The sequence below is a fragment of the Rhinatrema bivittatum genome, chromosome 9, assembly GCF_901001135.1.
Source record: "Rhinatrema bivittatum chromosome 9, aRhiBiv1.1, whole genome shotgun sequence".
NCBI classification, from domain to species: Eukaryota; Metazoa; Chordata; class Amphibia; order Gymnophiona; family Rhinatrematidae; genus Rhinatrema; species Rhinatrema bivittatum.
The window spans coordinates 252386581-252408369 of NC_042623.1; the positions used below are offsets into that span (position 1 = coordinate 252386581).

At 44.3% G+C, this 21789-nt stretch overlaps 1 protein-coding gene across 1 annotated transcript in view; it reads left to right on the forward strand.

Moving 5' to 3' along the window:
- The first annotated feature begins 13414 nt into the window (after positions 1-13414).
- SLC2A2 (solute carrier family 2 member 2) overlaps positions 13415-21789 on the forward strand; it is a 72916-nt gene continuing 64541 nt past the window's right edge. The window contains exon 1 of the mRNA XM_029616921.1: positions 13415-14085. Within this exon, the coding sequence (XP_029472781.1) occupies positions 14056-14085 (30 nt within the window). The 5' untranslated portion in view covers positions 13415-14055. The remainder of the gene's footprint in view (positions 14086-21789) is intronic.

Below are 21789 nucleotides of genomic sequence, written 5' to 3' on the forward strand. Positions count from 1 at the left end.
GTGTGCAATTCTGGTCACCCCATCTCAAAAAGGATATAGTCAGTTAGAAAAGATACAGAGAAGGGCAACAAAAATGATTAAGGGGTTGGAACAGCTCCCCTATGAAAAAAAAAGCTAAACAGGTTAGGGCTCCAGCTTGAGAAGAGACAACTGAGGAAGGATAAGATTGAGGTCTACAAAATCATATATGGAGTAGAATGGGTACATAGGGAACAATGAATTAGCCTTTCAACACTAGCACTAGGGGACACTCGAGCTAACAGGAGATTTAAAACAAATTGGAGAGAGTATTTTTTCATTCAGTGCACATCAAGAAAGCTGTGGAATTTGTTGCCAGAAGATATGGTCAAGGCAGCTAGGATAGCGCGGTTTAAAAAGGGTTTATAAAGCCCATAAACTGTTATTAACCGGGTAACTCAGGAAGACCCAGCATGGCCAGGTAACTCAGGTCTGACGCAGCATAGCACTTCTTATATTCTAAGAAATAATAAAATAACTTGTATGTGATGACAAAGACATTACTGATCCTGAAGTTAGTGATGATATGAATTATCCAATCACCAAAATATTTAATTCCTAATATTTTTAGGTCTGACTGATAGGATGAGACCGTGAGACCACATAAAAGGAAAAACCTGACTATATCTTTTTGAGTCAGATGGGAGAATGTACTCTGAGACACGTTAACAAGATCTTTTTAAATAAAATTACTTTTGAGGAAATGTTCATTACAGTTTCTGATTTAAACTGTCAGAAAAATGATGGGATATATAGTTCACATTTTCTGATAATGTTCAATAGCCATAGTTGATAATCATGGTGTATGCAGTATTTATAGACTTTACCTTAATAGCCAAAAGCTCTCCTCTACTCTCCCAATTAGCTATGTGGTTAGCTCAGAGATTGTGATGGATTTCTGTAGTTTCCATCTATGTGCACCTCCGCTCAACACTAAATACTCATACAGTGCCCTGTCCTGGTAATTCTGTATCTAGATTGTCATGAAAATATCATGACTAGATCCAATGAAACTGCCCTAGAATACCATTCATTTTGGTAACTAGTTGCTCATATGAGGCAGTAGAAGTGATTAAGATGTTCCATTAAAAAAAAAAAAGATTATTTAATACCTTCCAGTGTCTCAATATATCATGTTGGGCAAGAATATCTACACCATACTGTTTCTGTATGTATTTTTGTCTAATTAAAGCATATATTTGGTAGAATTCAATAAAATATAAGCCAAGAAGTCATGATATAACATTAAAGGGATGAAGTTTCAGAGGAAATGAGAAAATACTTCTTTGCTGAGAAGGTGGTAGATGCCTGAAATAGCTACCAGCAGAAGTATCAACAATGACAGAATTTAGACATACTTAGACAGACATAGAGTGAAGTGATAAAGCCATAAGAGGTAGAGTGTTGAATGTTTGCTCAGTCATGTGGAACAATAGAAGGCCAGAAAGAGAAGAATACAAGCCAATGTACAATGAGTGGCAATACAGCCTCCAAGATAGCTGGGGTAATCTGCTCAGAGTGGCCATAGTTACAACGTTAACATAAACAAGCATGGAACTGGGTTTAGTGGAATGTTAAAGGAGGTTTTTTATTGTTCTTAATTTTTGTAATTTGTACATTGAATTGTTTTGATTTGTATTTTATGAATAGTATTATATGAATTGTATTGTAATTTCTGAAATGTAATTTATTGTACTTTTATGAATTATGTTATAAGTCACTTTAGGGAATTCTTTGGAATTGAGAAGGTGAGATATTAAGTGTAAAACAGAAATAGAAATGTTTGGACTTTGGCAACTGTTTGGATTATTTACAAAGCTTAGTGGTAAAATATGGGAGAGGACCTGGATGTTAGTTTAAGTATGGACTTGTAAAAACCAAAGAGGAAGGCACCACCTGCAATGGCCTTCCAATGGAGATGGAGGAGAACAGTATTGTAATGGAATATAAACATCCGTATTGCAGACATAATGGGTAGTGGAGGAACAGGGTTGAGAGTTCAGGCAAAAGACATGGGGGGATGGAGAGCTGGGGTTGGTTTTAAGCATGGGAATTTCTACCCAAAGTGGAAGACAACCAGAGAGGAGGACAACAGAGTAGACAGGGTGGGCAACTGATCCTTATTTAGCATCATATACTATGTCACTTACTATGATAACTTTATGGAGCAATTATTTCAGGAACCAAAGGGAAAGGGGGCTATTTTAGATTTAATTATTAGTGGAGAGCAGGATATGGTGAGAGAGGACCACTTGGCAGTAGTGATCATAACATGATCTCATTTGACTTAATGATTGGAAGGAGGACAAATTAGTAAATCCACGGCTCTAGCTCTAAACTTTCAAAAGGGAAACTTTGATAAAATGAGAAAATTAGTTAGAAAACAACTGACAGGTGCAGCTACAAAGGTTGAGTGTACTACAGGCGTGAGCACTATTAAAAAATACCATCTTAGAAGCACAGTCCAGATGTATTCCTTGCATTAAGAAAGGTAGAAGGAAGGCCAAACGATTGCTGGTATGGTTAAAAGCTGAGGTAAAAGAGGTTATTTTAGCTAAAAGATCTTCCTTCAAAAATTGGAAGCAGGATCCATCTGAAGAAAATAAGAAAAAGCATAAGCATTGGCAAGTTAAATGTAAATTATTAATAAAACAGGATAAAAGAGAATTTGAAAAGAAGTTGGCCATAGAGGCAGAAACTCATAATAAAAACTTTTTTAAATAAATTGTGATGAGGCTCATTGTTTACCCAGGGAGGAAAACCTAGACTGGATTATCCCAGGGAGAGCCAGAGACATATCCAGGCAACAAAAGCCTCAGAGAGACAAGGGGGAGACTATATTTCCCAGGCTCTTAGAGCCGCAGACAGACCAATGGGAAGAGAGAGAGAGGACTGGTCATATACCAGAAGGTGTGACTCAGGGCCTCATTTTCTAAAGTATCGCAGGCCTGTGATACTTTAGGGAAAGAGGGGCGGGGGTCCGAAATGGGGGGGGCGGGCCTGCACTAGCCGGCAGCGATCGCACCGTCACGGTGCGATTGCTGCCGGTTTCGCACCCAATAGCGCCACCATAGGAGGTGTAGCTATTGGGAGCGAACTCAGACGCAAAAAGGGCCTTACCTTTTCGTCGTCCGCGGCGTCTTCACGGAGTCAGCCCCGGTGACGCCCCGACTCCTCCTCTTCCGGGGCCGACTCCACCCCCATTTTGGTATCGCACGCGAAAAGGGGCATCTCACTTGCGAAACGTCCCTTACCGCGTGCGATACGTTTAGAAAATAAGGCCCTCTGAGGGAAGGGATGCACATACCTGAACCCATGATTAGGGAGGAGGAAGTTCAGGACGACACGGAGGAGTTTAAATCAGGGGCCTGCTCCACGACTGAGGAAGAGGATGTGGAAGTGGATTGCCCGGAGACCGAAATAGAAATGGAGATGGAAATAGAGTGAGTTAGGTTACTCTAATTACTGGTTGCTTTGTTTTGTTTGGAGGACTGTGAAGGCTGTTGCCTGGAGCACAACTGTGGGGAGAAGGGGTGTGTTGTGCTGGAGCCTAGGAGGTCTACGAAAGGAGTCCTAGAGCAAAGTTTACTTTTGTTTGTTTTCTGCCTATGAACTGGGTGAACTTATAATTAAGTTTTGTTGGTGATAAGATTGGCAAAGGCAGAATGTGACCCGGGCCGGACAGTAGAGAGAACTGCCGTCCGGCAGTCCTGGGAGTTTTCCCTGTGGTGCCCTGGTGTCTATACCAGAGGAGAAACTTGGCTCAAGGTATAAATCCAAGAGGAGGCCTGGTTCCTCAGCAAGAGATGGCAAGAGGGAATAACCATTAATTCAGTACTTTGCTATTGTTGTTGTCTGGTGAATTTCTGTTACTCGGAGCTGAGCCTACGGGGAACTGCTACATGTGGTACTCTAGGAAGCTGGACTATTTATGAAACCACATGCCTAGCTGCTGCACCTGCATCAGGAAGACCCAGTTGTGACAGAGTCCTGAAGAGTGGAACTACCTTCGAAAGACAGTCCACCAGTAACAAAACCTTAGGATCTACTCTGGCTGACTACCTCAGGACAATATCTAATGCAGAAAATCTGAGAGGGAGTCAGTTGGACTATTAGGTGATCAAGAGGTTAAAGGAGCACTTAAGGAAGATAAGGCCATCATGGAAAGACTAAATGAATTATTTGCTTTAGTGTTTACTGAAGAGGATGTTGGAGAAATGCCCATTTCGGAGACTGTTTTCAAGGGTGACAATTCAGATGAACTGACCCAAATCATAGTAAACCTAGAAGATGTAGTAGGCCAGATTGACAAACTGAAGAGTAGCAAATCACCTGGACCAGATGGTATATATACCAGGGCTCTCAAAGAATGAAAAAATGAAATAATTTGTAACCTATCATTAAAATCATTAAAATCTGGAGGAAAATTCATGATGGTGGCGTGAACAAATGCATATTCAGCAGCTCCTCTTTGCTTCCCTTGTACCTGTTTTTTTCTTCTTGAAATATGCCACATAAGAGGAAGGGTTGAGTGAGGGTTTTTCCTTCTGAGCCATCACTTCCATTGGACCAGCATTCCATCTTAGAGTATGCTTCCTCCACCCCAGAAGTTCAGGCTTTGAGCTCCGTTGGCAGGACGGAGAGAGGAGTCCTGTCTTCGCTGGGGGAAGTTTCTCTCACCCTACTGGATATTCAGCCACTGCTGTCTGCAAGTACTCAGAGGAACGCCAACTTTGTGGGGGCGCTTAGCAATGACCTCATAGCTGCTGCCTGAGAGGAGGGAGCTGCTGGCATTTCATCTGTAGGGGAAACAAGTTTTGTGTCGTCTCTACGGTGGGCTTCTGCTACAGAGGTGGGATGCATGGCGGGCGACTCTGCCCCAGAAGCGACATCAGAGGGGAGTCTGCTGGCAGCAGTTGCCTTTCCAGAAGGTGAACATGCTGTTTCTCATCTCCCCTCTTTGTTTGTCAGACCGGCAAAGGTCACATTGGACTCACTTTGGGACCTGATTGTGAGCTTATCCCAATCATTTGGTGATCACTCTCAGAGACTGGATATGGTTGCTCAAGAGATCATCAGAAAATCCTTCAGGAACATTCAGAAACATTTCATTCTTTGGGGAAGGATGATAAAGACATACAAGCAGTTAATGCTACAATTATTCAAGAGTGCTTTTCTCTATCTAAGAAATTGAAAGTTATAGAGAATCAAATCAGACATTTGAATTTGAGATTTACCAACTTCCCCAAAGTCGTGGGTGAATTACCTCACCTAAGGCTTAGGAAGTACTTTATTGAAATTTTGAAAATCCCAGTCAAAAAAATTCCTAACCTCGACAGAGTGCTTTTCCTTCCTTAATAATAGAGTGCCAGTCAACCGGATCACCATCAAGTTATTGTAGACTTATCCAATTTGTCAACAATATTTGGAAAATTCTACTCTTGAAGTGTCTGAAAGGTCTACTTTGCTTGTTTCTTTTTTATATGTTCAGGACTTAAGTTTTGTGATGAAATCTTATTTTCAAAATTTAAATGCTAGTTATTTAGGTGCACAAGTCAGGATTTATCCTGATTTAGCTAAGGTCGCACAAGAACAACGCAAAGGTTTCCTTCAAATGCACCCAGACGTTCTTGCTCTCGGTACTTTATTTCTTCTATGTTATCCTTACAAATGTATTGTGAAATTAAATACTAATATTTTGAGGTTTTTTGTTCCTGAACAGTTAAGAGAGTTTCTAAGTGCTAGGGAGGTGAGCTCAGTATCTAACCTATAGCTTTCCATTGTTTATCCCTGATATATTACTGGAGTGGTAGTTTACACGCTGTTTATCATATATTATAGGATTATTTCTTATAATTCTTTTTTGCTCCTCTTAATTTTGACTTCCCCCCTAAATTGTTGGTCTTTATAGAGGGAATAAAATGACCCATCTTCGAAAAATGGTCGACGATGGCCCAAATTACGGTATTCTTCTGGGATGGAGGCAGGTCTGTAATAAAGTCCATTGAGATGCTGGATCATGGCTCGGTAGGTGCTGGAAGAGGTTGGAGTAAGCCCCAAGGCTTCCCGGTAGGCGGTTTCTGTTGGGCGCAGACGGGACATGAGTCCACATAGTTCCGGGAGTCTTGCACCATGTTGGGCCACCAATAGTGTCTTCGTAACATCTCTAGGGTCCTGGTACGATCAGGTGTCCTGCCAATTTGGAATCATGAGCCCATTTCAGAACTTGTTCATGTAATCTACGTGGAACGATGGTTTTTCCAGTGGGAACTGTAGTGGTCACAGCAAGGGATATGCAGGCAGGATCGATGATGTAATTAGGGACTTCAGGAACATCTTCAGGTTCAAATGATCTTGACAGTGCGTCAGCACGGAGGAACCTGGGCGGAAACATAGAACGAAGTTGAACCGTTCAAAGAAGAGCACCCATCGGGCTTGTCGGGGATTCAGGAGTTGAGCTTCTTTAAGGTGCTCAAGGTTCTTATGGTCAGTGAAAATGGTAAACTTGTGTTGCTCCCCTTCCAACCAGGGGTGCCACTCTTGGAGTGCCAACTTGACTGTGAGGAGTTCTGAGTCACCAACGGTATAACGTTGTTCCTTAGGAGAGAACGTTTGTGAGTAGAATGAACAAGGTATCAAGTTACCCTTGGGAGAAAACTGGCTCAAGTCGGCTCCTGACCCAATTGCAGAGGTGTCAACTTCAACGACAAATGGACATCTTGAGTCCAGATGCTGAAGGCAAGGGCCAGAACAGAAAGCCTCCTTAATCGTCTGAAAGGCGGCTTGTGCTTTAGGAGTCCATACCTGAGTATTAGCCCCTTTCCTGGTCATGGCGGTAAGCGGGGCAACGAAAGAATAATAGGCAATGAAGCTCCTGTAATAATTGATAAAGCCAAGGAACCATTGTAGGGCCTGTAGGCCTACTGGCTGGGGCCAATCGCAGATCCCCTGGACTTTCTCTGGATCCATGGAGAAACCTTGATCGGATAAGATATACCCTAAGAAGGGTAAGCGATTGCGCTCAAAAAGGCATTTTTCCAACTTGGCGTACAGATGATTCTTTCTCAGACATTGAAGGACAATCCGAACATGCTGTCGATGAGATTCAAGGTCTTTGAAAAAGATTAGGATGTCGTCAAGATATACGACTACGAAGGAGTACAAGAGGTCTCGGAGAATTTCATTCATAAGGCGTTGAAAGACCGCTGAGGCATTGCATAGCCCAAAGGGCATCACTGTATATTCGTAGTGACCATCCCTTGTGTTGAATGTGGTTTTCCAGATATCTTCGGGTTGGATGCATACCAGATTGTACGCATCTCTAAGATCCAACTTGGTGAAGATCCCTGCCCCTTCAAGGTGATCAAACAGCTCACTGATAAGGGGCAGGGGATATCGGTCTTTGCGGGTGATGGCATTGAGCCCTCTGTAGTCAATACAAGGGCGTAGACCGCCGTCCTTTTTCTTATCGAAGAAGAACCCCGCTCCAGCAGGGGAATCAGAAGGATGAATGAACCCTTTTTCTAGGTTCTCTTTAATATACTCAGACATAGCTTGGGTCTCGGGTTGAGACAGTGGATAAGTTCTGCCTTTGGGAGGCATTGTGCCCAGCAGAAGTTCTATAGGGCAATTAAACTTGTGTAACGGAGGCAAGGTATCCGCTTTCTGCTTCGAGAAGACATCTTTGAAGTCAGAGTACTGTGGAGGCAAACCAGGTAACGTAACAGACTTCAGAACAGGAACTACTGGAGATACAGAACGTAAACAGGTCTTCTGGCATTTAGAGCCCCACTGCACCAACTGCAGGGAATGCCAATCGAACTGGGGTTTGTGGGCCTGGAGCCAAGGCAGCCCCAGGATAACTGGATGTGTCGATCATTTTAATACACAGAAGGACATCTCCTCTTCGTGGAGAGTGCCCACGATAAGACGAATAGCCACTGTTTGGTGGGTGATGAGCCCTGGAAGGTGTTCTCCTTGGATGGAGGCGATGCGGAGGCAAAGCGGAGGCGATGCAGAGGCTCACCTCTAATGGCTGAAGAGGAATGTTCAGAAGCTTGACAATGTCATCCATAATGAAGCTGCTACTTGCTCCAGTATCGACAAGAGCAGTGGTGCAAAGGTGTGGGCCTTGATGCCCAGAGAAATGGGAAGCAAGAGTTGAGGGCCAGTAACAGTAGTGACTAAGCTCGGGACCCCCGCCAGGCTCAGGCGTTGCAGTGTCCCGGACGAACCGGGCAGAACTGCAGATGATGTCCAGAAGTGCTACAGTAAAGGCAAAGACCCTCCTTCCGCTGACGGAGATGTTTGGTCGGAGACAATCGCCCACAGTTCACCTCCATAGGTTCCACCATGGAAGAGGGTGGTGGTGTTGGAGTCTTAGCTGGAGGACTAGGAACACGCGTGGGACATGGTGTAGGAGAGCGGGGAGCCTTCACTTCTAGGCGCCTTTGCCAGAGGCGATGATCAATCTTCCCAGCAAGGAAAATCAGGTCCTCTAGAGACATGGGAGTCTCACGGATGGAGAGCTCATCTTTGAGAGCGCAGGAGAGTCCATCTAGGAAGATGGCTTGCAGACAATCTTCTTGCCACCCAAGCTCAGTGGCCAGAGTCCTAAATTCCACCAAATACTCAGAGAGGGTCCGTGATCTTTGGCAAAGGTGGAGTAGGTTATGGCTGGCTACAACCTGGTGGCCTGGGACTCGGAACGTCTGCTTAAAGAGAGCATGAATTCAGATAACTTGGAAAGTATGGGATCTGAGCGTTTCCATAAGGGAGAGGCCCATGCAAGAGCCTTCCCTCCAGGCGAGATAGGATGAAGTTCAATTTGGTGATTTCCTTCAGGAACAACGAGGGTTGCAGTGCAAATTGCATGAAGCACTGATTGAGGAAGCCACAACAGGAGCGTGGATGCCCATTGTATCGAGGAGGTGCAGGAAGTGCCAATGATGCTTTGGGAAGCATGGCGGCCGATAGGCCCATGGGATTTGCCATAGCTGTATCTCGTAGCTGGGAACGAAGCTCTTCCACCAAAGAAGCCAGCGATTACAAAGCTTGGTAATGTTCTTTGACTGTGGCGGCCAAACCCATTAGGGCCCTGGAGGCGGGAGACTCCGCCGAATCCATGGCCTTGGCAACCTGTTGCGCTCGGGGGTGGACCCTTGTCCTGGAGCAGTGGAGAACGGCTCCCTGGTAGGGACCAGGAAGCACCTGCCCCCAGGGGGCAGAGCACTGGAGGAGACAGAGGCTAGGATGAGCTTCACCACTGGAAGCTCGCGGTCCCACCGGGTGGAGCCCATAGAGACCCCGGGCCGCTTGGACTTAGGTGGGCCTCGCAGGGTCTCCTGGAGAGATGACAGACAGGCGTGCCCACAGACAGATGAGCGCGATCAGGTTCAAGACTGGAGGTCAGCTGGAGCAAGGAGGACCAGAACAGCGTAGGCGATGACAAGGCTAGGGATAGAGCCAGAATCAGGAGACGTAGTCAATCAGGCAGAGGTCAGAATCCGGGAGTCAGTCCGAGGAGTGGTAAACAAAGCAGAAGTCAGGTTCTGGAGGTCAGACGAGGTCACAGGCAGGCCAAGGTCAGAAGGCAGGTAGCAGGCAGAGTAGTCAAGGAGCAAGCTGAGGTCAGAAGGCAGGCAGCAGGCAGGAGGGTCAAGGAACAAGCCGAGGTCAGTACTAGTGAGACAGTCCAGAGGTACTACCTGGGGAGACAACAGACGAACACAGGAACAAGAGGACACTGGAACGGAAGGATGCAGGAACAAGGCTGGAACACCACCCAAGAAAGAGATCTAGGCGTCATAGTTGATAACACATTGAAATTGTCAGTTCAGTGTGCATCCGGCAGTCAAAAAAGCAAACAGAATGTTGGGAATTATCAGAAAGGGAATGGTGAATAAAACGGAAAATGTCATAATGCCTCTGTATCACTCCATGGTGAGACCGCACCTTGAACACTGTGTACAATTCTGGTTGCCGCATCTCAAAAAAGATATAGTTGTGATGGAGAAGGTACAGAGAAGGGGGACCAAAATGATAAAGGGAATGGAACAGCTCCCTTTGAGGAAAGACTAAAGAGGTTAGGACTTTCCAGCTTGGAGAAGAGATGGCTGATGGGGGAATATGATAGAGGTGTTTAAAATCATGAGAGGTTTAGAATGGGTAAATGTGAATTGGTTATTTACTCTTTTAGATAATAGAAAGACTAGAGGACACTCCATGAAGTTAGCATGTGGCACATTTAAAACTAATCAGAGAAAGTTCTTTTTCATTCAATGCACCAATAAGCTCTGGAATTCATTGCCAGAGGATATGGTTAAGGAAGTTAATGTAGCAGGGTTTAAAAAAGGTTTGGATAAGTTCCTGAAGGAGAAGTCTATAAACTGCTGTTAATCAATAAGGAATAGCCACTGCTTGTTGCTGGCATTAGTAGTTTGGGATCTATTTAATGTTTGGGTATTTGCCAGGTACTTGTGACCTGGATTGGCCACCGTTGGAAACAGGATGCTGGGCTTGATGGACCCTTGGTCTGACCCAGTATGGCATGTTCTTATGTTCAATCCTGTAGTTTTTCTCAGTCTCTAGTGCTGAGACTTTTCAATAGCCCTGAATCCTCTCTCACACCAAACATTGCTCCAGTGGAGGAAAGGAAAGTATAAAATATGCTGTCAAAACTTTTTGCTAATTCACTGCAGCAATGCACACATGATAGTACATTTCAAAATAGTGGATTTTTCACCAAAGTTTGTCAAAATGCTGCTTTCAGACGTCTCTTTAGAAGCACTATGAAATCTGACAGTACACAGAATGCAACTCACTTACACCGACCATATATCATCATGGCACAAGATACAAAAAAAAATAATTAATTAATATAATTATGAAATACAAAAGGCTATGTTAACCCACCACAAATAATGGCTAAAAGGAAATCAAGCAACCGGTTGGATAGTGATGTTACTTTTAGAGTACTGTAAAGGTTTAATGATGCAAAGGCTTCAGGAGCTCTGATATCTCTCCCTCAGGCCAAAGTCAATGAAAATAAGCTTGAAGCCTGTAATTAGATGGACACATTGATTCTGCATTTCTTTTTGTCCTCTTAGCTCCCCATGGATTCTTCATTTTTGTTTATTTTCCCTTCTGGTGCACTTAACACCACCTCCCCCTGTTGTTCCAATGCCTGACCCACCTGTTCTCTCCAGTTGCCTATGCCTTAAGGGGTGGGTGGGCAGGCACTGCACCCAGCCCTCATTTTGTAAATAATCCACTTTGTTTGACTTGCAAAGCCCCTAGCCCCAGGATTCAGCAACATTTTTAACAAAGAGCCAAAATAGTACAAGAGACAGGGGGAAACAGAGTCGTCAGGGGTGATGACACTAAAACATAGTCACGACAGGTGTTAAAGAAAAAAGGCCCAATGCCTAGGGAGAACCTTTATATGGACGGCACTTGAGGAGGAGGAGGATGAAGATGATCCACCAACACTTTCTTTCTGCACATCCCTCACCCAGCCTATCCTTTGCTTTGTTCAGATGAAAATGGCATGGTTGCATTTTTCATGCGACTCTTACTTGCCTCACTCTGGGGCCGCTGCAATAAAGTGCACCCAGCCTAGTGCACACAGGTTTAAGTGCGTTTTGGACACGGTAGACTAACTCCCGATGCAATAAGGAGATTAGCACGCCCAAATAAATGCGTAGCCAATTGCACCCGTCACACGTGAATTCCATATAGATGAGGCTGTTAGCTATTACCCCAATGCAGAAAATCGCCGGGTGCCCAACACAGCAAATTTAACTCCAACCCCAGAGCTGGCGTTAAGTCAATCCGTGAGTCAAGGGCTCATGAGAAATTTAAAAATATGCTACATTGGCCGCCCAGAATTGCAATGGGCGTGCATCTGTTTTATCCTGCTTCAGGTTGATTTCACTCCTTGCTATTGTGCGTAAAAACAAAAATAAAACCTGGACACACACTTTATACGTAAAATAATATATTTGCACAATGGCAAGGGGCGAAATCGGCCGGAAGCAGGATAAAACGGACACACGCCCATTGCAATTCTGGGCGCCCGATGCAGTTGAGCGCTAGGGATGCACAGTTGTTTCCCTAGCCCCTCCTTTTTAACACAGCACCTCACCTTAATGCTGCATCGGGCACCCAGGGGATTCGACTGGGTGTGCTTTAGGACAATTGGGGGCTCAATACAAGCGCCCATTTTAACACGCGTCTTATTGCATGGGCCCCGCTGTGCCGGAGAGCCCCAGAAGACAGAACAGAGCCCTGAAATGCCCCTTTTTCGTTCTTTATATCAAGGAAGAAGAAAGGCGACAGAGATGGATGTGTCAAGGTGTGGAGTGGAGGGATAGGGAGAGAGGAGACAATATCTTCTCAGCCACAATGCCCCATGGTATCTCACATTCATGTTTTAATGCTGCTTTTTTTTTTTTTTAACCCAGGACTATGTTAGTAAATAGCAAGGACACCGATTGTCAACAGCGGTTTATCTCCTATAGGCGGGAGAAGTTGTGGAGTCGGGCATTTTACTAAAGACAGAATGATCTGGGACACGGAAATCATTGATGGCTTCAGTGGTCAAGCATTGATCCCCAAGGAGAGGGCAAACTTATTGTACTGGCCGAGGAATAATGCAGAGATGTCCCAATAGAACGATTTCAGGCTTTAAAATAGCTATTTGCCACATTACGGTACAATTTTGCAAACTGGAAAATAAATATGTGGAGGCCTCAGCGGAAAGTGGGATTGTGGGTGGCTTGGATTGTGTTGGTTCTTATGCTCCAGTTTTTCCTTTACAAAATGGCATGATGCTGGCATGGTGTAAGAAGGGCTTCCCAAACCTGGTTTGTTGAAACCCCCCCCCCCCCACCACCCCTGCAGTCAGTTTATCCACAGTGAGTATGCATGAGATCATTTAGCATATAGAGCGCCTTGAACGTATACAATTGTATCTCACACATATTTATTGGGGCTGGCTGTGGGGTCACCAGGAGCCCATGGGGAAGCCATGTGACAGTGCATGGTGAGGCTGGGGCTCACTGGCTCCAGTCAGTACATGAGCAGAGTTTCTGGCACCCAACAGGGGTTGCATTTCCATTCCAGCACTTTTATTCACAAAGCACGCTCCAAGGGAGGGTTACACACACACACACACACATATATATATATTTTAAGGAACGTACAAGAAGGAATTCCAGTTAGTTATGAGAAAACAAGCAATACGAAGGCTGCAAATCTTGTCTACCCTCCTGAAGTAGAAATGACCTGGTGCAGGCCTACCTTTCTGGTTAAATTTTTACTTCTCTCCCTTCAGCCGGTGCAAAGATTAATAGTTGTTTGAGAAGCAGAGTATAGCGCTGAGGTGTTGCACAAATCCAGCTGAGTTTCAGGCTCCTTCCATGGTGTCTAAACCTGGTGTGCCAGTTGCTCAATGTTGCGTTAGATTTTTTTTTCTTCTGCCTTCACACTCACCCTCAACAATTTTAGTCAAAAGAGACTGTTAGAAGTGGTTTTGTGGCCTTTGGTTTTATGTTGCAAAGATATATTTGGTTTTCCCCTGGGTAGTACCTGATGAAAAGATTCCCTACGTGAAAAATCGAGAAATGTTTTGTTTTTTTTTCACTCCAAGGTGCATCTGGTAAGACTGGGAAATAACAAAGAAAAAAAAACAATGGAAGACAAGAAGTTCCCGCAAGCCACACGTGGTGGGATGTGCGGCGCAGTATACGGCGCGTGGACCTGAAGTTCAACTAGGTTGCGATCAATTCTTAGGGCGAACGCATGAACAAAGTGATTCTTTTTTTTTTTTTTAGCAGCTCTGTTGCTGGAAGATATGCAGCTATCAAGAAACTGTAGACTCAGGGAACGAGTACCATTGAGGCTATTGGGTAATGATAGGGACCCCCCCCCCTCCCCCCGACGTCTCCCTCCTCCTCCTCCTATAAATCTGCTCTATCTGGACTCCAGGATAAGGCTCTGTTAAACCCTGGGAGCCAGTGCTGGCGGGCAAGGACAATGGACAGGAGCAAGATGCAGGAAGACAAGGTACTGACTTCTTATTTCCTTCAGTTTTGATCTGTTCTTTGATTTGTAGCAAAAAAAAATACTGCTGGGCATTAAAAGACAAAAAAAAAGGTTTTCAGGTTTCTATGTTTATTTACTAAAACAATGTTTCTCTAATTGTTGCCTTTGTTTTAGAGGAAGATATATAGTGGTACATATTGCCTGACTTTTTGTTTATATGTATATATATATATATATATATATACACGGTGAGGCATAATTACCGAACCCTAGCGCCAAATGACGAAACTTTGTTAATATGCACGCGCTCAAGCTAAAGGCTGACACTTCAAACACAAACTGAGCCAGTAGTTTAGATCGTTGTTGTTGCTTATAATAACATAGCCTACAAGACGTTTCTGCTAAATTTTATCAATTTTTGTCTATTTGTTCAAAGGGTATACAATAAAAACCAAAGGGGTCCGGTAATTATGCCTCACCGTGTATACATTATATATATACATACATATATATGTATATATATATATATATATATAATTTTGTTACCCTTTTAAAGAAATGGAAACTGAATAACCAGTACAGGCTCATCCAGGACGTATTTTCGGAAACTTTCTGAAATTTCCTGGATTTGTTTGACCCTTTCAATTACATTTACATTTTTTGAGTACTCTCTTTTCGGGGATTAGCTAGCGAATACTATTTAATTTTAATATTCATGACCCTCTTATCTAATGCCCTCAGCGAGTTACTTATTCCAGTTAGGTTAAACGGGTGCCTTGCTTTTCTCTTTTGAACTAAGGACTGCTTTGGAACCAGATGGAAAAGGAGGCAGTGAGGCACAGGCAAGATCCTTACCCGCTCCCGAGTTTGTTTCCTTGAGGAAACAGATCGGATCCTACGTTTCTAAAAACTGACAAAAGTCAGGTCTCAGAAGCTCTTTGCAGGGTCAATGTTCCCAAAGCTGAGAAGCACCCAGGCAACATCTGGCAAGCCTCACACAGTGCTTTCCAACAGTTTGATTAAGAAGAATAAGGAGATAGGTCGACCAAAAATATTCTCAAGTGCTCAGGTTTATTGGGTTTTTCTATGCCTTATGCCCTCATCAAATAGTTTTTCTGGAGGTTTGCTTTTTCCTGAAGTTCAGGGCAATCACATTGAGGCAATGGAGCCAAGCATCTGGTTCTGAAAATCTTTGGTGGACAACCAAAAGATGATAGAGGATACTTACTTACTTACTTACTTATTTATTTAGAGCTTTTCTATACCGGCATTCATGATACAATCACATCATGCTGGTTTACAAGTAACAGGGGGAGTGATAACCTTGAACATTTAACAAGTGGAGAGAAGCAAGAAAGTTACAATAGAACAGGGGAAGCAGGAACTGGGGGAGGAAGGAGAGAAGCCGGAGTAGTTTAACAGTAAGAAGAGGAACAATTATTTACATAGTGCTGGAATGTATCTTAGTGGTTGTTGCAGTCAGTCTGTTAGGTCAGTTAGGTGAGTCAGTTAGGTTCGGGAAAGGCTTGACTAAACAACCATGTCTTAAGCCTTTTTCTAAATGTTTCTTACAGTACGTGGGTCCAGTAAGTTGTATCACTGGCTAGTAGGGTTGCCAATTTTTTCGCAGAGCGGGACTAGACACGAGGCCGGGTGTGTGTGTGTGTGTGCACCACCCACCCACCCCTTTCATTTGCATAAATGTGCATATATTAATCCTCTGCCCCAAACTTCCCTCCCCTCTCTTGTATCTTAATTCCTTGTGCAACCGGACAGTGCTCCTAAGACCAGGCTGGGCACTTGGTCACGCTAGAGTACAGTGAGGATGTACAAGCCAGGGAACTGCGACTTATGGAAGCAAAGAGAGGAAGGAGAAAAGTATTGTGGTCATCCCTGTGGTATTGGGAGGGTGGCGGAGAGAGTGCAGTAACAGGGAAGGGATGGAAGAGAGAGTGTTAATGTGATTTATTCCTATCCTTCCAGCCCTCTTCCTCCCTCCCACCCCCTTCTGCTAACCAACAGCAACCTCAGGTAGACCACAACTCTAAAGCTCCTGGGTACCAGCTCTGATCCCTTTCAATTTGAATAATAGGGTCTGAACGTTTTATAGAAGAAACTGTCATTTTTTTTCCTCCAAAGAAATGAATAGTATGTCTGGCAACTCTGATTAATAACTTTATTTAGAAATATTTTCCAGATCAAGAGAGCGTAAAACCTAATTTTACAAGTGCTCAGATAAAACAAGGTGTGTTGATAGTTAAATCTTGTTTTCCTTTGTAAAATATTGCTTCAATGTGTGCCTGACCTAGATGCATGAGTTCCCATAGAAACCAATAGGAAACGTCTACCCACATTTTTTTTTTTTAACTTTAAATTAATACTTTTAGAAGCTACAAAACCAGCAACAGCTAAAGGTCTTTCAAATGAGCCCTTCCCCACAGCTGTAGTCAGAAACCCAGTTGTTTTTACTATTTGTAGCTCCTGTAGCCCTGCAGTCCCAGTCACAGAAACATAGGAAGGAGGGCAGAAGAAGACCAAACGGCCCATCCGGTCTGCCCAGCAAGCTCTCACACTTATTTTTCTCATACTTATCTGTTACTCTGACCGCTGAGGTCAGGGCCCTTATTGGTCACTTTTTGGTTCTAATTTCCTTCCACCCCTGCCTGCCACGATCTCTGCACCCACGAGCCCGGTGGCCACACTGCTCAGAATGGACCCCTCTCTCCTCCCCTGCCTTCTAATAGAGACACTTTTTCCTGCAGCACTGGACAGCTTGCGTTTCCCTGCAGACCATTCATTGGGCCATCACCATTTTCTACAGCTGCTCAGCTCCGGCGAAAACAATTTGGTCAACATGTTTTGTTTTTTTCCCCCTTGCTACATAGGGATAGCTTCTGTCAGGATCCTCTCCCCTCTCTTAAAACAATAAACTCTGGGCATGCAGAGCATGCGGCGCCATGGAATAGACAGGCCATGACCTGTCTATTCCACGCGGCTGCACCCAACACAAAAATAAGCCTCACCCATGACCCACCCAGTAAACAAGCACTTTTGCCCCCTCTGGTGTTAGCCACGGATATTATCCCCGCGGGGCACTTCCCGTGATCCCCTTTGGGTGCCCCGTGCTTCTCTTCAGGGGCCAGAACCTTTGACCTGGGGCTGCGAGCGATGGCCTCACTAGTGAAGGGCCGAGGATGCCCCAACGCGTTGAGGGCAGAGGTGTGAGAAGTGCCCCGCTGCTGCAGGAGTTTGTCCTTGGAGCAACTCAGCTGGTGCTGGGTCCGTTGACCGCCACCTATCCGTTTTGACCGGACATTACAACATCTGGTTATCTCTGCATCCGGACACTGCACAATTGCCCCCTAAAAGCCAACTGACCGGTCTAAAACTGGGCAGCTGGTCACCCTATTGGCTAGTACGATTCCACTTTTCTCTTAGATCAATGCAGTTCCTAGACATGGGCAGTGCTTAAAGAGAGCGAGCGCCTCTGGAAGCACTATTTTATCCTTATCCTGCAAGAAAAATCAAAGATTGTTTTTAAAGAAAGCCAGCAAAGTAGGCGTGATTCCGTCGTGTAGCGCGGCTTTCTCTGTCAGACTCCTTGTTATGTTGTGCCTGCTACGCCTTTGCTGTCTGCTTTTCACCGGCTTCCGGAGCCCACGCTGCCCACCCTTCCCCAGCGGGCATCGAGGCTAGATGGTGAATGGAGAGGCATCTCAGTGACGGAAAGCCAGCCCTGCTCTCCTGAAACTGCTTATGCTGTCTCGGCTGGGGTGCTCTCGCACCAATTCTATAGCAATAGACAAGCAGAGATTTCACACCACCCTGAAACCCAGTCCTCCCCTCCCCCAGGTCCTCTCTCCTTTACTTCTCCCATTCCCTACCATGGTCTTCGGGCTTTTTCCCTGCCCCCTTCCCCTCCTTTCTCTCTTCTGTCCCCCTCCCCCCCTCCTTCTACCAGCATCTATCCCCACCCCACCATCCTCATTCTTCTCCCAGGTACTCTTCCCCTCCCAGTCCCAGAACCACACAAAACTCTCAGGTCCCATGCACGGGGTGCAGAGAGTATAAACTACCGCTCTCCTTTTGCCAGTTCAGGAGAGAGGACCAAGGAGTAGGAAGGAGGAAGGGGAGAAGCATGATATTTGGTAGCTGTTTTCCACCTCTCCTTTCTTGATTTTTCAACTGCTGTCAGCCCGCGCTTACATTTCAGTCATTTTGCTGCCCCAAAGGAACTGCCACTTTCACCCACTCCTAATTACAGCCCTGCCAGCATGGGACACTCTGCTGCCTTCCAGCATGCCACATCCCAGGGCAAGGAAACACCCTGCCTCCCTCCCCCCAGCTCCACCAGCACTGCTTCTCCTCCTGCTGAGAGGGGAAGGGGCTGAACAATGCGGCAACCTAGAGAAACACAGCTGCTTCCACACTCCACTGCACCAACAGAGCGGATGCCAGTGGCGTACCTAAGGTATTTGGCACCCAGGGTGGATACTTCCTTTTGCACCCCCCTCCCAATATATAATATAATTTTCTAAACATTGATAAAATATTTCAAAACAGCAGATCCATCAAATAACACCCAATAATATTTTATTATTTATTATTTTATTTATTTAAAGTTTCTTCTATACCGATAGCCGTTTGCACATCGTATCGGTTTACATACAACTAAGAACTTTTGGGCATGGCCCTTACATAGAACAATCGCAAAATATGTAAAAATAGATACAAGAGATATATATGTCTTAAGAATAGGGAACTATATAAAACCCTAATACGGGTTTTAAAAATCTCCTGCTCTCCATATCTGTCATCCTAAGATTGTCGTAGACTGGGGGCACGCATGCACACACACACACACACACACACACAGAAACATAGAAATGACGGCAGAAGAAGACCAATCGGCCCATCCAGTCTGCCCAGCAAGCTTCACACATTTTCTCTCTCATACTTATCTGTTTCTCTTGGCTCCCAGCACCCTTGGTTCCATTTCCCTTTCACCCCCACCATCAATGCAGAGAGCAGTGATGGAGCTGCATCCAAGTGAAACATCAAGCCCGATTAGTTAGAGGTAGTAGGGGAAGTAACCGCCGCAACAAGCAAGCTACACCCATACTTATTTGTTTACCCAGACTATGTTATTCAGCCCTTATTGGTTGTTTTTCTTCTCCCCTGCCGTTGAAGCAGAGAGCTATGCTGGATATGCGTGAAGTATTAGTTTTTCTTCTCCCCTGCCGTTGAAGCAGAGAGCTATGCTGGATATGCGTGAAGTATCAGTTTTTCTTCTCCCCTGCCGTTGAAGCAGAGAGCTATGCTGGATATGCGTGAAGTATCAGTTTTTTCTTCTCCCCTGCCGTTGAAGCAGAGAGCTATGCTGGATATGCGTGAAGTATCAGTTTTTCTTTTCCCCTGCATTGAAGCAGAGAGCTATGCTGGATATGCGTGAAGTATCAGTTTTTCTTCTCCCCTGCCGTTGAAGCAGAGAGCTATGCTGGATATGCGTGAAGTATCAGTTTTTCTTCTCCCCTGCCATTGAAGCAGAGAGCTATGCTGGATATGCGTGAAGTATCAGTTTTTCTTCTCCCCTGCCATTGAAGCAGAGAGCTATGCTGGATATGCGTGAAGTATTAGTTTATCTTCTCCCCTGCCATTGAAGCAGAGAGCTATGCTCACATACACACGCTTTCTCTGTGTGTCTCTCTCTCTCACACACACAACACTTCCTCCATCTCTCTTTCTCATTCATACACGCTTCCTCAGTCTCTCTCTCTCACACACTAACATATACACATGCAGATAAAAACTGAACTGGAAACCTTACAACAACAAGCCAGATTCTGTATGCAGTGCAACAATGGAAATGCAGAAAATCACTATTCATCAAAACAATACAATCAAGAAATATAAATCAATCAGAATAGTAAAACCATACTAAAAAATATATATTTCAAAACAGCTGATGAATAGAATAATATTCAACAATTAGAAGCTCCTGTACAAATTTTAAAAAATGTCCTAAACATCGATAAAATATTTCAAAACAGCAGACATCAAATAACACCAAGTAACTAAAACTGATATGGATTTTTAAAATCCCCTACTCTCCATACCTGTCACCCTGAGATTGTTGTGGATTGGGGGTACACACACAGAGAGAGACACAAACAAAATATGCTCCCTCTGTCTCACACACATATACCCATTTGGTGAGAGATGGAGGAAGCTTGAAAGAGAGAGAGAGAGAGAGTGTGTGTGTATGAGACACACACATATCCTCCATCTCTCTCACACACACACACATGCACACACACACACTCCCTCTGTCTCTCATCCCCAGGGGTCGCTCAAGGCAATCTGCTGCCTGAAGCGAAGGATGAAATGGCACACACACCTTGCCCATGCCCCGGTGCAGGTGAAATCACCGAGGGCCAGGGCAGGGGGAAGGCAATGGAGGGCGAAGTGACTTGCCCAAGGTCACAAGGAATGGCAACAGGATTTGAACCCTGGCATCCTTTGCTTGCAGTCCACTGCTCTAATCACTCAGTTTTTAGGCCTGTTATTTTTTTGTTCTCAGTCTTTGGCATCTGCACTACTTCCCAAACCTAAAAAGGCAAATTACATATGGAAAATAGACATTCAAAGTACAATCTTCTGAAATAAAAATATCATTTACAACAACATATATATTATATAGGCATACACTGCAAAAAAAACAAACACACTTTCAATAATAATAGTTTAATAGACTTAATAAACTCCCTTTCTCATAGTAATCAAGGCGATTTACTGGATCCCATATGGTATTAGGTGTATGGTAAAGTTGGTCAGGGAGATGACTGATATGTGTGTGTGAGAGAAAGAGATTGGTCAGGGAGATGACTGGTGTGTGAGAGAGAGAAAGTGTGTGTGTGTGTGTGTGTGTGTGTGTGTGTGTGTGTGTAATAGTCATGGGCCCTACGGAAAAAGAATGTGAGGACAGAGCTTCAGCAGCCCTTGCTGCTTCTGGTATGTGCTCTTGGCCTACAAGGGAAAGGAGTAGGAGAGTTGCTGGAGAGGGTAAGTAAAGGTGGCTTTTTAAGTTTATCTTTCTTGATTGACTGCCATTTTAATTATTGGGTATTATGTGATGTGTCTGCTGTTAGAAATATTTTATTGGTGTTTGAAGAATTTTTAATAATTTTGAAAATTTTTAATGATTGGATGTAATTCCATTTATCAGTTGTTTTGAAACATTTATTATATTCTAGTTTTAGAATTATTTTATATTTCTCGGGGAATGTATAAATAGAAATGTGGAGACAAAAACTGAACTGGAAACAGCAAGAAGCCAAACTCTGTATGCAGTGCAACAACGCAAAAACAAAAACATTAGCTTTATGGTCACTTTATTCTGAATTTGGTGAGGGTCTGTCTGTGTTCTGCGTGTGTGACCCAGCTAAGGGTGTTCTGCAAGCTTGTAGTTTCTTGGTAGGGATCTATAGCAGCTTGGCTTGTTCTGTTTTCCTAATAGGAGGTGTATTGGTGTTTAGGGCCTGGTATAATTTTTGCAGTGCTGCCTTTTCATAGGTAGGGTTGTTACTGTTTGAGTTCCATAATGCAGGTGTAACTTTGTGTGCATTATTGCAGATCCTGGAAGTCTGATAGGTGCTATATTTCTATTTTGCACAGAATGCAGCGTGGATTTTTGGGGTTTCCATTCCAGTTTCTGTTTCCATATTT